Source organism: Lygodium microphyllum, chromosome 2, assembly GCF_053477565.2.
Source record: "Lygodium microphyllum isolate KBCC chromosome 2, Lygodium_microphyllum_v1.1.10, whole genome shotgun sequence".
NCBI lineage: Eukaryota > Viridiplantae > Streptophyta > Polypodiopsida > Schizaeales > Lygodiaceae > Lygodium > Lygodium microphyllum.
Window position 1 is genome coordinate 99,926,888 of NC_141136.1, and position 12,729 is coordinate 99,939,616.

A 12,729-nucleotide genomic window follows, 5' to 3' on the forward strand; every position below is an offset into this window, starting at 1 on the left:
ACCTCTTCCATCAAGTGTGATAACCATAGCTTCCACCTTAATCCCTACATCATAGGACCTAGCTCAAAGCAGACTAGAGAGCATGGTCTATGAGCTTGCAATGCAAGTTAAAGTACTCTCTTAGGCTAGAGTAGAAGAAGCCACATGCACATATACCAAAAGATCTGTTGTTGCAGATGTAGAGTTTGGCCCAAAAAGTACCAAAGATATAAAGAGTGGAAAATCAAATTTTCTACCTATAACTACACTAAATACAGTGTAAGGCTTTGAAGAGCTACTAAAAGAACTAGAAAAGTAGAGAAACCAATTAGATGAGGAGACAAAGACAACCTTAGCAGCATTGACAAAAGAAAAGTAAGCTCATGCAACACATTGATAGCAAAAGACAAGATAAATCTTTAGTTTAAAAAGAGAATTGGCCATGCTAAAAGAGACAAATGACAAAGGCTCAACAAAGGAAAGGGATACAAAGAGTTGCAAGAACAGTGCAAAGTTGAAAGAGAAAACTGTATACAACTTGAAAGTGAGTATGTTGAAGAAATGAAGGAGAAAGCTAAGGTAGAAGGAGAGCTGGAGGAGTTGAAGCAACTACAAGGGCAGTTGTTGAAAGAGTTGAAGGAAGCAAAGTAAACTAGAGAGGAGGCATAGCATAAAATTAGACAGCTTATGGAGAGGAGGCACAACATAAAGCTAAATAGCTTGTGGAGTTGGAGAATGAAATAGAAAAAACCACACACAACTACACTCAGATCCAAAAAGCAACTAGACTATAAGATGCAATAAAAGAATTGTTTAAAGACAAACTTGGAGGGAACAACAAACCATGCTAGAAGTTCTCAAGAAATGGAAAAAAAAGGGCTAGAGTAGTCAAAGGAAAAGGTGAAACAATGAGAGGAAAGAAATATCAAGGCTCTGCAAAATCTAGCCATCGACTTAGCTCAAACTAAGTGCGAAAAGAACTTAGTATTTCATTAGGGCCAAAAACACTTCCAAAAATGCACTTTTGTTAATCACTGGATTAAGAAATAGGCCAAAGAGAGTTTGCCACATGTGCAAAAATATGGTATTCTTGTCTCTTTTTTAGAGATAGTGGAGTCCATTTCGTGATTCTCTCTTCTTTTTTAGCCAAAATCCCTAAAGTCTGACATGTTTTGGAGTCCCAAAGACGTTATTTACTCACAAATCTGACAAAATACGTGACAGAGATGTGATGAAATTAATAATGAGTTTTTTGAAAGTCGGGAGATCTTTCAATATTTTTTTTGGCGCCCAATACATACTCATTTGTGTTCTTGGCGCTACTTTTTAGTTCATTCACCCCTCTTTGAGCTTCTTTCTCTGCGCTTTCATTCTTTTCATAGGTTCCTCTAGGTGCCCTTCTTGTTTAATACACTCTTGCACAGTCTATAGCCAGGGAGCAGATGGAAATTGGGAGCCCAAAACCTTTATTGTAAACGATTGGGTTACCATATTGCCATCTTGCAAGGGCTCTCATAAGGTGAAAAGAAAAAAACGAGACGATATAAAACATCACTGGAAGGGGCGTATCATTTCCTTCAAAATTATGCCTGAAGGGTAGTTTGTCAAGGTGCAACATGTTTATATGGCCAAGAATATGCACTTGCCTCCAAACGAACGTATTCCCCAACAAACACATTGTAAGTTATTAGTTGAATAACATATGTAATTCTTTTCCATTTAGGCAAGTACTAACAACAGATTCGCCATTGCAGATATCTTTCCGTCAACAAGTATTGAATGACAACCTGTGGAAAGCCTAAGTGGGACTTTCCATGCCATCCATAAGGTATTGATAGACATTATTTATGCCGATCAAACTGTGTCTTTTTTTAGTGAATGCAAGGTTTTTATATATATGGGAACGCAAGGTTTTTATATATGGGAATGCAAGGGTTTTAGTGAATGCAAGGTTCCCTCTAAAGTGGATAGGTATGGGAATATCGAAGATTTGCCATTGCCAAGCCTTTCATCTCTAAATTGGGAGATTCCTGACAAGGTAACGGTGCAGAGTTTCAAATTCAAAATATCTCAGGATATTCAAAAGTCCATGACAGCTAGAAGGATCTCAAGAAGAATATGTTTATCATGGTTTATACCCCTCCATATCTTTGTGGCTTGCTTCAAAACAACAAATTTACAAAGAACAAAGGTAGATTGGCTAAGTAGAAACTTTTCAGAAGAGGATTTCGACAACACTATAGGGACACTTTGGAAATCTAGACAATGCAACCATAAGGGTGATATCTTGAGGTGCAGTGCATGCCCTCAAACCTTGGCTTTGGCTTACAGTATCCCTCGCCAAACTCTTGCTTTGGGCTTTGATTACAGGAGATACAAACTAAGATTGGGTATTTGGGTTCCCTTTGATTCCGATACAGATTGCACACCATATAAACTTGCGGTGCACGTTTTGGCGCATGAAGAAGTAAATAAGGTGAATGTTACTTTCAATTGGAGTCTGAAAGATGTGAGGGATACCTTGGAATTGCTAGACAATACATTCCCTAGATATAAGTTCAAAGTGAATGGCGTAACAATTCGTAAAAGAGCCGAGCGCTCTTTCTCTGTTACGAGCTGTTTGTCTCCCACAATTGTGAGTTTTGAGCCTTGAGAATGAAAACTTTGCAGGAATTTATCTTAATTGATTGTCCTTAAGATATTTCTTAGTGAGAACTCATAAGCTATCATGAAGCAAGTTGCCTTTCGAATGTATAGAAATAAAGGTACATTAAATTCGATTTATAATTGAAAAAGTTCATTACATCATGAGGTACAAAAATATCATATAAATGTACAAAGCCAAAATAATAAGGCTTATGTATGCTTATGTTTGGTCTTTTGATTCTTTATCTGTTGCCTTTTCCTTTGTTGGCTTTGTGGATTTTTTATCGATTTCTTCAAAGATGTTTTTTCTCACAGGGCCTTTCTTTGATTGTTGAAAGAATTTCACCTTTACATGTACTTTCTTTCCTTGGGGTTTAAGAGAAGATGGATCAAATTTCAGAGGAGAAAGCATTGGCACTCCTTTTCTTTTAGACTCTGCAGTAGTGGTCTTTGTGGCTGACTTACCATTACCATTGCCACTGCCCTTGCCCTTGCCCTTGCCATTGCCAATGCCATTGCCCTTACCATTGCCTTTACCCTTTCCCTTGCTTGTGCCTTTGGCCATTGAAGTTTTGGAAGGAAGAGGGGAGTCAAGATCATATGGTGTGATTGCCTTGTTCAAAATCAGCTCAATGCATCTCTCTCTTATCCACCAAACATACGAATCACGATAGTCTCTACCCTGTAAGAATAAATGTTATAAGTTAGTGAAAAGACATCATGATAAGGGTTACACAAAAATCAAATGAAATTAACTTACATTCACTCCTATTTGTAACAACTTTGAATCCACTATTCTGCAAATATTTGATATAACTCTCCATCCACAAGAATGCACATCACTTTGCAATGGAACTTCTTGTAGAAGAAACGTATAAGGCTTTTGAGGATCAGCAAGATCCTCGTATACAGTATCCAAAAATGTAGAAACAAGTCTACCAGCACTATAAAAGGAAGCTTTGTAAGTTTAAAATATTTTTTGTAAATATAATCAAAGCAAGTAATTTTCTTTCAACATACATTCGTGCTTGGCCATGAACACCACTGAGAGAGTTCATAAAGATAATTTCTCTAGTAAGACAGTTAATATAGATAAGACTCCAATGCCCTCTGCAAATTCAAAAAAGAGGTGAGTAGAAGGATGAAAACAAATGAATATAAATTTTTCTCTACATAAAAGAAAAATACATTTCTACATAAGGAAAAAAGATGTGGTAATTTGTCACACTATCAAAAGTACGAAAGAATGGTGCAATATTAGACCCAGATCTTGCAAATAGTTTCACTGAGAGAAGTGGATCAAAAACATATATGGCTCTACGGATATCGAGAGTGAGAAAGGAGACGAATGCCCTGCAGTCAATAGCAAAAGCTATTTGAATCGATCAAAATTAATACAAATTACATATAAAATGTACTTGAAAATATAACCCTTACCTTATGCAACAAAAAAAAACGGAGTCAGATAGTTGGACATCCCTTTTCTCGAACATGGGCTTGTCCTTAGGAGATATACCAAGGTAATCCTTCTTGGGTTTCGTAGAAACATTCACAACTATTTGCCCATTCACTTTACCCATCCTCTCGTTGTTGACGAGAGCAAGTGATGCAACTTTCCTCTCGTAAACTTCGTCTTCAGTTTTCAATACTTTTTGAAATTTTTCACTCAAGATAGACTCCTGCTGAGTGGTACCCCTTGTAGAGTAAAGGTGAGTTACATCCTCAACCTTTAGCTTTTTCCCTTTCCTAGACAATTTCGGGGGAATGTTAAGGATTTCAAGGGCTTTTTGATCGTTGGAAGGCAAGGGCCTCAACACTTTATCAAACCTATACGTGATTCTGTTGATCATGCTGAAATCTTTATTCATAAGGATAATTCTATGAGCATGTGCAGTAGCAATGTAAGCATTGTTCATGAAATCAATAAAAAAATCTTATGTAGCCTCTTATAGAGCAAGAATTGCTGAGATTTGCCACTTCTTATTTAGACCGGAGACAGTTGCCACTCTAGACAATCTGTCAGAGATCTCTTTAACAACTCTTATGAAAGCAGCCTTTGGGATCACGTGCTCTGTAGCTCTCTAGGCTTTTCTAATCTCACTAAAACATCTCTACATGTAGAAGAACCGCGACCTCCTCTTTCTCTTTTGTGGCTTGGGAGGCTCACTGGCTCCAGCAAAAGTAGGCTCAGGTGCAATTGGAGGGGATGAATCCTTCACAGGGCAAGTCTCACCCTTTGCTTCTTCAACTTCAGGAGAAGAAACTTTCTCTGCACTGAAATGCTTTAACTCCATGGAAGATGCTAGGGGGGATCTCTGTGGCAAAATGCTTTGGGGCCTCTGATGGCCCAGCCTCAGTAATATTTGAAGAGGGTTCCTCCTCAGTTCATCAAATTGTAACTTCCTTCTACCCCAACTGTCCTTCCTATCCACATAAACTTTTCTTGCAGTTTGCTTTGTCCTTGCCATACAGGGGAGAAAATAGAAGAGCCAGAAAGACAAAAATGATATAGAAATTTTCTCGAAAATCTGACAAGAACGCAAGAGGCACGATACGACGCAAGAAGGAACAAACGAATAAGACGGATGGTCACGTTTGCGCCGTATCGGAGACGAGGACAACGAGATAAAAAAGCCCAATATGACGCGAGATGGCAATTAGGAAGACCACCGAAGGATGCCCTCGCTCCGTATCAGGCCACCGAGGGAAGACCACCGAAATGAGGAAATCGGGAAAGAGGCAAAAGCACACTCGCTCTAAATCGAGCGACAGGAACCGATACGACGCGAGAGGACAGTTACGCAGTAGACGCAACACTGGGATTGCTCCGTATTGGGCAAGCAAGGCGCGAGAGCTCGAGAGAATGTAAAGTATACATGTAAGCAAAATAATTCCTTATATACCCTCGTCAACCATGCCACGTGTCAGACACGTGTCTTGCATTGATTGTGCCACGTGTCCGCCTAACGTCCATATGCCACGTGTCGACTAACGATCGGTCCACGTGTTTGTCGGCCACGTGTCGGGGCCAACGGCTAGTGCCATGTGTCGAAGCCCAATGGCTAGTGCCACGTGGCATTATTGCACGCCCTACATAAGGGGGTGTCCCTCATCCGTACGGCTTTTTCGGCTTTCTTTGTGGACTTCTCCTGATACGGCGCGAGAGTGAGTGTTCCTGTTTTGCGCTTTTGCCTGTTCGCGTCATTTTGGGCTTACCTATTCTCGTCTTCCTTCGGCGTGGCGTTCGTTTCCAGACTCCTAACTCGATACTGTGTGAGGGTGTGTGATCACTGATTTTGGTTTTGCTTTATCGTGTCGTTTTGGTTGTGGCCCTTTGCTTTGAGTTGTTCTGGTTTGCATTACTGATACGGCGCGAGTACGAACATCGTGTCTAGCGTTTGAAGCTCATTACGCCGTATTAAGCAAAAGTTGGAAACATGTCTGAACCTACAAATTTTCTGAGCTCCAAGGTTTTGCCAGGAACTGGGAAAAGGAGAAGGCTTTCAAAAGGCTCAAGGGCTTCAACATGTGATGAGCCTGTGTATTCTGTTTCTTCCCCATGCTCTGCCACCAGTATCAAAATGCCAAGCACATCTCCAGGGAAGCAAAAGTCGGCAATGAGAGGTCTTGGAGTATGAGAGCTTACTGATGTCACTCCATCAGAGAGGCTTCTTGACTTTATCCTTCAGAATGGCATGGATCTCTCTTTCTATGGAGTTGTTAAGAATGTCTTTAATCCTGATTGGGACCTTGACAGCGTTTTGAAATATTGTAAAAAATATTTTTTGGAGGACTTTTTGGAGTTTGAAAATCTAGCAGGTCCTTCTATTGAAGTTGGTACAAAGGAATATGTCCATGTTCCCATTGGGTCAACAAGAAATGAAAAGTCAGTGTTTACTAAGAGTTGTGGTGCCCACTCTTTGGACAGGTTTTATGTAAGAGACATATTGTGCTCCACTAATTCCAAGAACTGCAAGATTATGTCAAAGTCTACTGCTTTTATTGTTTTCACCCTTGTCAAATATCCTCTGAAAAGCTGATGAGCAATAGTTGGAAGGAGCAAAGTCTGCTAGCTTTTATATGTTACATGATCTGGCAGATGAAAAGGAAACAGAGGAGGTTGTAGATGCAGATTTTGAGGCTTCTATTGCTGAGAAGTTGGATGTTGCTCACTTCAAAGCTGAGACCATTATTGAGGAGAGCCAAGGAGATGCAAACCTTGCAACTGATGAGAGTTCTCGCCATACTGTTCCTTCTCTACCATCTATATCTTTCAACGAGGAGTACATTTTACTGTCAAATATTTAAAAACTTTTCAATCTTAGGGAAGATTATTGTCTAGCCATTATTGCAGAGGCTTCTGATGCTGCAAATGGGATAGTTAATATAGAGAATGAATCAAAGGAAGAGATACTCAAACTTGATAAAGAAACTGTAGACGATAAAGAATGAATCAAAGGAAGTTGAGAAAGAGTTGAGTATTACTGATGAGGAGTTCGATTGCATGCAAAGCCAACTTGGGATTTTGAATTTTGGAAGAGAGAAGTCTGAATACGTCAAAGAATTGATTAACACCAATGAGACATCATCATCAATAAATTTATGGAATCCAGTTAAATTGGAGTACGATGAAAACCAAGTGGTAATATGATTTTGAATTTGCTTTTACACATTGGTAGGTTTGAGTTTCACGCTTATTCAGTATGGGTTTTATTTGCAGTTGGAGATTGCTGATTCAGATAACTTCTTGGGACGTGGCAAAGGATCGAGAGCTGGTGGTAGTACATTGAAAGACATTGCACTCGGCCACTACTTGGCTAGGATTGATCCTAGTTCCTTCTTAGTACTTCATAGTAGTTTCTCAGAGGATGCAGCATGGCCCATACTTTGTATTAAAGCTCTTACAAGGCTTCTAGGTTTCTCAGGATTACAATATAATGCCCACAAAGTAATGTTTTTGGAAAAGACTGCAGCAATTAGGATTTTTGGCTATGGTCCAGGTTACTCTGCTTCTAGAGCAGGATACTTTTTGGCGTTCACATCCTACGCCTTGGCTGCAAACCGAACTGATGTAAAATCTATAGCTGGCTACAAGAGAAGAAAATGTCTACATTATAGATGAAAGATGCATGAGGAGGAAGAGAATGTGAGAGTTTTGGAAAGCTAGCTTTGTATATATCCTTTCTTATATATAAAAGTGTGACTGCTCATGTGTCATTGCAATCTTTTATCTGCATTCTTTGAAGTTGTCGTCAAAAAAACCAATTGAATAGCTCCTCCAAAGCATTGCTTTTTGTAACTCCTCCCCCATGCCTTGTGCTTCGAAAACAACTTGTGTGTGCTTGATAGTGGGATTTTTCCATGCCTTGGTTACTATAAGTTGCTAAGGGGCCATGCTCGTCCACAAAGTAAGGCCCATGAATATGAAGAATATGCTGCAATACAAACACTTATTTTATACCAATTGAAAAATCTGTCAAAATAAACCCATATTAAATAATTGTTACTTTACCAGATAAAAAGTGATATCTTTTTCTTCCCATGTCTCTTTTATCACCTGAACAAGATTTGTGATTGATCTTTTGAACTCTTCCGCATATATATACGTTGTCTTATGTTGCCTGAGGAGTTTCAGAAAAACATCAAGGTGTATCCAAACCTCCATTCTAAGAAACGCAAGCCTCGACGTGCTTGCAACATTTGTTGTGATCTCACATAGCTCTCTCCAACACTCCCAAGCCGCATTCACTTGCTTTCCTGAATGGTTTCCTAAGAATCGTCTAGCTTTTGAGCCTCCCATAGAGACATCGACCAATATATCTCTTGTTTTTCCTGAAAGTATTGGATCCTTTCTCAAGTGAACTTGGCCTCCATGAAATCCCATTTTCGATAGTAATGTCTCGCATTTATCAATACACTCATCTAAAGTGAACTTGGCCTCCATGAAATCCCATTTTCGATAGTAATGCCTCGCATTTATAAATACACTCATCTGATAAAGATAATGGCTTAATGGAATATGCGTAGTCAAGATGCAACCTAAGAAGCTTACCGATTATTCTAATCTCTGCATGCAAAGTACAAATATGAATATTCTTAAGAGAGATTGAAAGAATGGGATCCCAGATGTCTTCTATGTTTTTAAATTTACTCAAATCTATAGAGTCTCTATTTGGGGCTCTTCTTACTGGTCGCAAACTACTCCAATCTTTGGATCCAATACTTTCCATGCAATAAATGCAAGGATATTTTGCATTTGCACCATTACATATTCCAAGCATACATTTGATAGTTTTTAAATCAGCACTCATATATCATTCCACATTAAAATTACCAATCCCATCAACTACCAACATTTCGCATTCACTTTGAGACTTAATGATATTTGGAATACCTGTATGGTTGAACAACCATTTCAACGTTTAATGATTTTCAATTGGTACCTTGGCTGCACCAATCCACCAAATCTCCATCTCGGATTGGATCTTATGCAATGGAGCTTGGCCCTCACCATTGCTATGGTCCAATGCCATGTTCATGAGGCAAATGCTAATTCTTTCCATCTTCTATTCCTTTTGAATCTGTGCTTCATCCAACTTCAAGGCAAACTTTAGAACACCATAACTTTCTTCTACTGTGATTTTATACATGTGAACCATTGCAATTTGCACATTTTTTAGATCAACCCATATATTATTAAACGCATTGTAATAAAAAATTACTTTTTTTTTTGGTTTTTCATAGGACATAGACCTTTTGATGTGAATGTAATCTCGAAAAACATGTGGAATCTTGCGATTCATGGCAATTCTTGCAGTCGAAACTACAAGGGCTCGGGGCAATCCAAATATAGTTACCCTATTGCGTTTAAGATTTTTAAACCATAATCCAGAGATAGCACGATAACCTTTTCAACTTATACCCACAGTATCACACGTCTCTACAATTTCATTTGCTTTCATTGTGCCTTTTAAGTCCTTCACTAACTCTTTGAGAGTTGGACCTCTCAAATCCGCATTTTCGAGTGACTTAAGAATCCTCAAAATATCTTTCTTATTCATGGTTTCCTTCAAAAGTTTGATTCTTTCCTCATTCTCTCGGATATTGATGCCTAATATGTTAGAGACATATTTCTTTGTAAGACTTAGTCTCCTTTTCTTTGCTCTCACACACAAGTTGGTTATATTTTTTAATGGTCTCTTCCTCTCTCTAAATCCTATTGGAGTTTCTCTCAAGCGTATTAGCTTATCCTGCAATGACTTATAAACATTTTTCAAAACATCAATCTGACTTGTCAACTCTAAAATATTTGTTTGTGTAGTTTCTAGTGCTTTTTTCATTTCGTACATTTGAGCTATATAAGTGTAAGATGCAGAGTATAACCTCATATAGTAGCCAAGCATCCCATTGTAACCTTCTCCAACATATATTATATACTCATGGACATTGAAAAAAGGATGTGGTTTACCTGTAGAAGAATCCCTGGGATAAATATTTCCGTCCACCCACAAATCTATATGCTTCATTCCTTGTGTTCGCAACCTGTTGGCTTCGATCTCATCTATCAATACTTGATGATGTATACTTCTCCAAGATGTGTAAATCGGATCTAGCTGAACAGTTAGCTTGTATTTACGTGTGCTTGAGCCTGTGTTATTTGAAGAGGTATTGCTAGACATTTTAGCAAATGAACCGAGCAAGAATCTCACAGTGATAGGAAGCAAGTGCAACAAAAAGAATGGCAAAAGAGAATAGTGTGTAGAAAGAAAACGCGGGAGCAAACAAATGCAAATTTCGTACAAAAATCTCGAAAATACAAAATCTCTCGAGTTCCAAGATAAAAACGGCCGAAAAGGTGACCCCTGACCTGAATTAAAAGATGAGGACAATTAATGGCCGACCTCTTTAATGAACCAAATATTCTCTCATTAATCACATCTAGACAACCAAATTTAGAGTTTTTATTCTTCCTAAACCTCAACTAATTAGCAACTTAATCACTTTCTTACAAGTGCAGTTTTTGAAGCGTTTTTGGCCCTAATGTAAGAGTGCTAGAGCAATAGATGAAGTGACGCAAGCTTAGCAACAAAGCTTCACCAACACACTACTTGAAGTATGGGATCTATGTGAGGAGGACACAATGGACAACTTAAGAAGAAGCTACAGCTCATGAGGCAAGCACTTAAGTACAATTTAGAAATAGGAGTTTTCCAATTGGAATATAGAATGACAAAGGAAGAGTAGGTGCTATGATTCAAGGAAATTAAACTCTCAATATATGATCTAAGACTAATTGGAGTCGTAGCCAGTGATGAAGAACCACTCCAACCATGAAATAGCCACCATTGCCAACTCGTGCACTTGGAACGAGAAGAATCCAAGGACAAGTATCTCCACAACCAAAAACTGCCACAGAAATTAGAAGGGTAACTACTCGTTTAGAAGGAATTATCGAAGCCATGCAAAGAAGTACGAAAAGGGTAGAGAGAATTAGAAGAAGGCTCACTACTACACCCCAACCAATACCAGACATACCATTTCCACGAAGATAGAAATGCATCTCAATTAGTTGGCACAAGAAACTCAACACATGAGAGTAGTAGGAGGCTCAAGAATTTCTGATGTAGGCTTCTTTCAACTTCCCTTATGGACTTAAAAAGATACTATGACTCATAGTAATTCAAAAGGTAATTCAAGTATCCTTAAGACTAGGAAAGAAATGGCTAGAGCAAAATACTCAATATCTTGGAATGTGGCAATGAGAACCATCCAACCATTGGTAGGACAAAGTATTGGAGGTACAAAAGACCGTGAAGGGATACAAATCCCAACCAATATGAAGAAGGAATATCCTAGATGACAATATGGAAGTAGGAATAGCCTTCTTCAGTGCACTATCCTTTGAGCGAGGGAATTCCAACTACATGCCTTATTATAGAAGACATAAGAGTTAACTATAACTTTGATAAGCATAACAAGTATGATTTCCCTCTAATTTTCAATGCCAATGTAGAGATAAGCTAAAAGACAGTCAAGAAGGACTTGATTCTCTCTTTCAAATGGTTTGTGGAGGAATTCTTAGCTTGTTTGGACTATGCTTTCATTGTGTAACTACTTAAGGTTACTTCTTCAATTGCTCAATCAAAAGAAGGCAACAGAAGAAGAGGGTCTGCATCTACTCTTAAATACAAGAATAGATAGATATAACATGACTCATTATGTACTTATTTATAAAAAATAATTAGAAAATAAAGAAAAAGATAAAAGAAAAACAAAAAGTCTTACTCACAGTCACACAACACTTAGGGGGTTCCAACCCCCTAGCCCTTCTCCACCTCACTTAAGGCACCTCAAGGGTAGGACATCTTAAGAGTTTCGAGCATCATTGCCAAAGTTACATCGACAATTTCAACATCCCTCAAGGATGACTATCAATTCCCAAAAGATCCACCTCACATGACCATCTCTCAATATCATATTCTACATTATTATGTGCCATGGGACTTGCACACCTCTAGGAGATGGGGTAATGTTAACCCTCCCAATGAAGCAAGCATAAGAAGGGAAAATGATGAGCATTACATTTTTATGATATGTTATAATTGTTTTTCCCAAACTATTTGTCAATGTAAAGCCAAGGGTTGACGAGCTCGCTCCCATGCAGATTGTAACTCTTTCTCGTTAAAGACAAATGAGCCACCTTTTATGATATGTTATAATTTTTTTTTCCAAACTATTTGTCAATCTAAGACCAAGGGTTGATGGGCTCACTTCTGTGCAAATTGCAACTCTTTCTTGTTAAAGACAAATGAGCCACCTTTAAATTCCAAAGTGCATGTAATGAAAGGCCAAACAAGAAGCCATTAATGTGGGCTGGATGCCCAAAAAAGATGAAAACCCTAGATCCACTATATGAAAAGGATGAGAGATAATGGAAGAAGCCATTCATGTGTGTGCAAACTTCTAGTCTCCACTTTCTTGCTTATCTTTTCATACTACTATGAGAGTGGAAGAGAGGGAGGGAGTGTAAGAGTGAGGGACTAAATAGAGAGAAGCTCTTATCTTTTCTCTTTTCTTTTTCTTTCCTTTCATGGTGAGAGATAA

At 38.5% G+C, this 12,729-nt stretch overlaps 1 protein-coding gene across 1 annotated transcript; it reads right to left on the reverse strand.

The window, feature by feature from the left end:
- Positions 1–2,838: 2,838 nt before the first annotated feature.
- Positions 2,839–5,581, reverse strand: LOC148040077 (uncharacterized). The gene is made up of 3 exons (XM_087666039.1): positions 3,646–5,581; positions 3,386–3,569; positions 2,839–3,307 (listed from the first exon to the last, which is right to left on the reverse strand). Exons 1-3 carry the CDS (start codon positions 3,681–3,683, stop codon positions 2,846–2,848), a joined length of 684 nt encoding a protein of 227 aa, XP_087522165.1. The 5' UTR covers positions 3,684–5,581; the 3' UTR covers positions 2,839–2,845.
- Between the last annotated feature and the right edge of the window lie 7,148 nt (positions 5,582–12,729).

Excerpts from the sequence above, each read along its gene's own strand:
- LOC148040077 (XM_087666039.1), bottom strand. The coding sequence starts at position 3,683 with ATGAACTCTCTCAGTGGTGTTCATGGCCAAGCACGAAT. Across the intron at positions 3,570-3,645 it reads GTTCATGGCCAAGCACGAAT|TGCTGGTAGACTTGTTTCTA; the intron begins GTATGTTGAAAG and ends TTCCTTTTATAG. Across the intron at positions 3,308-3,385 it reads TGTTACAAATAGGAGTGAAT|GGTAGAGACTATCGTGATTC; the intron begins GTAAGTTAATTT and ends TTATTCTTACAG.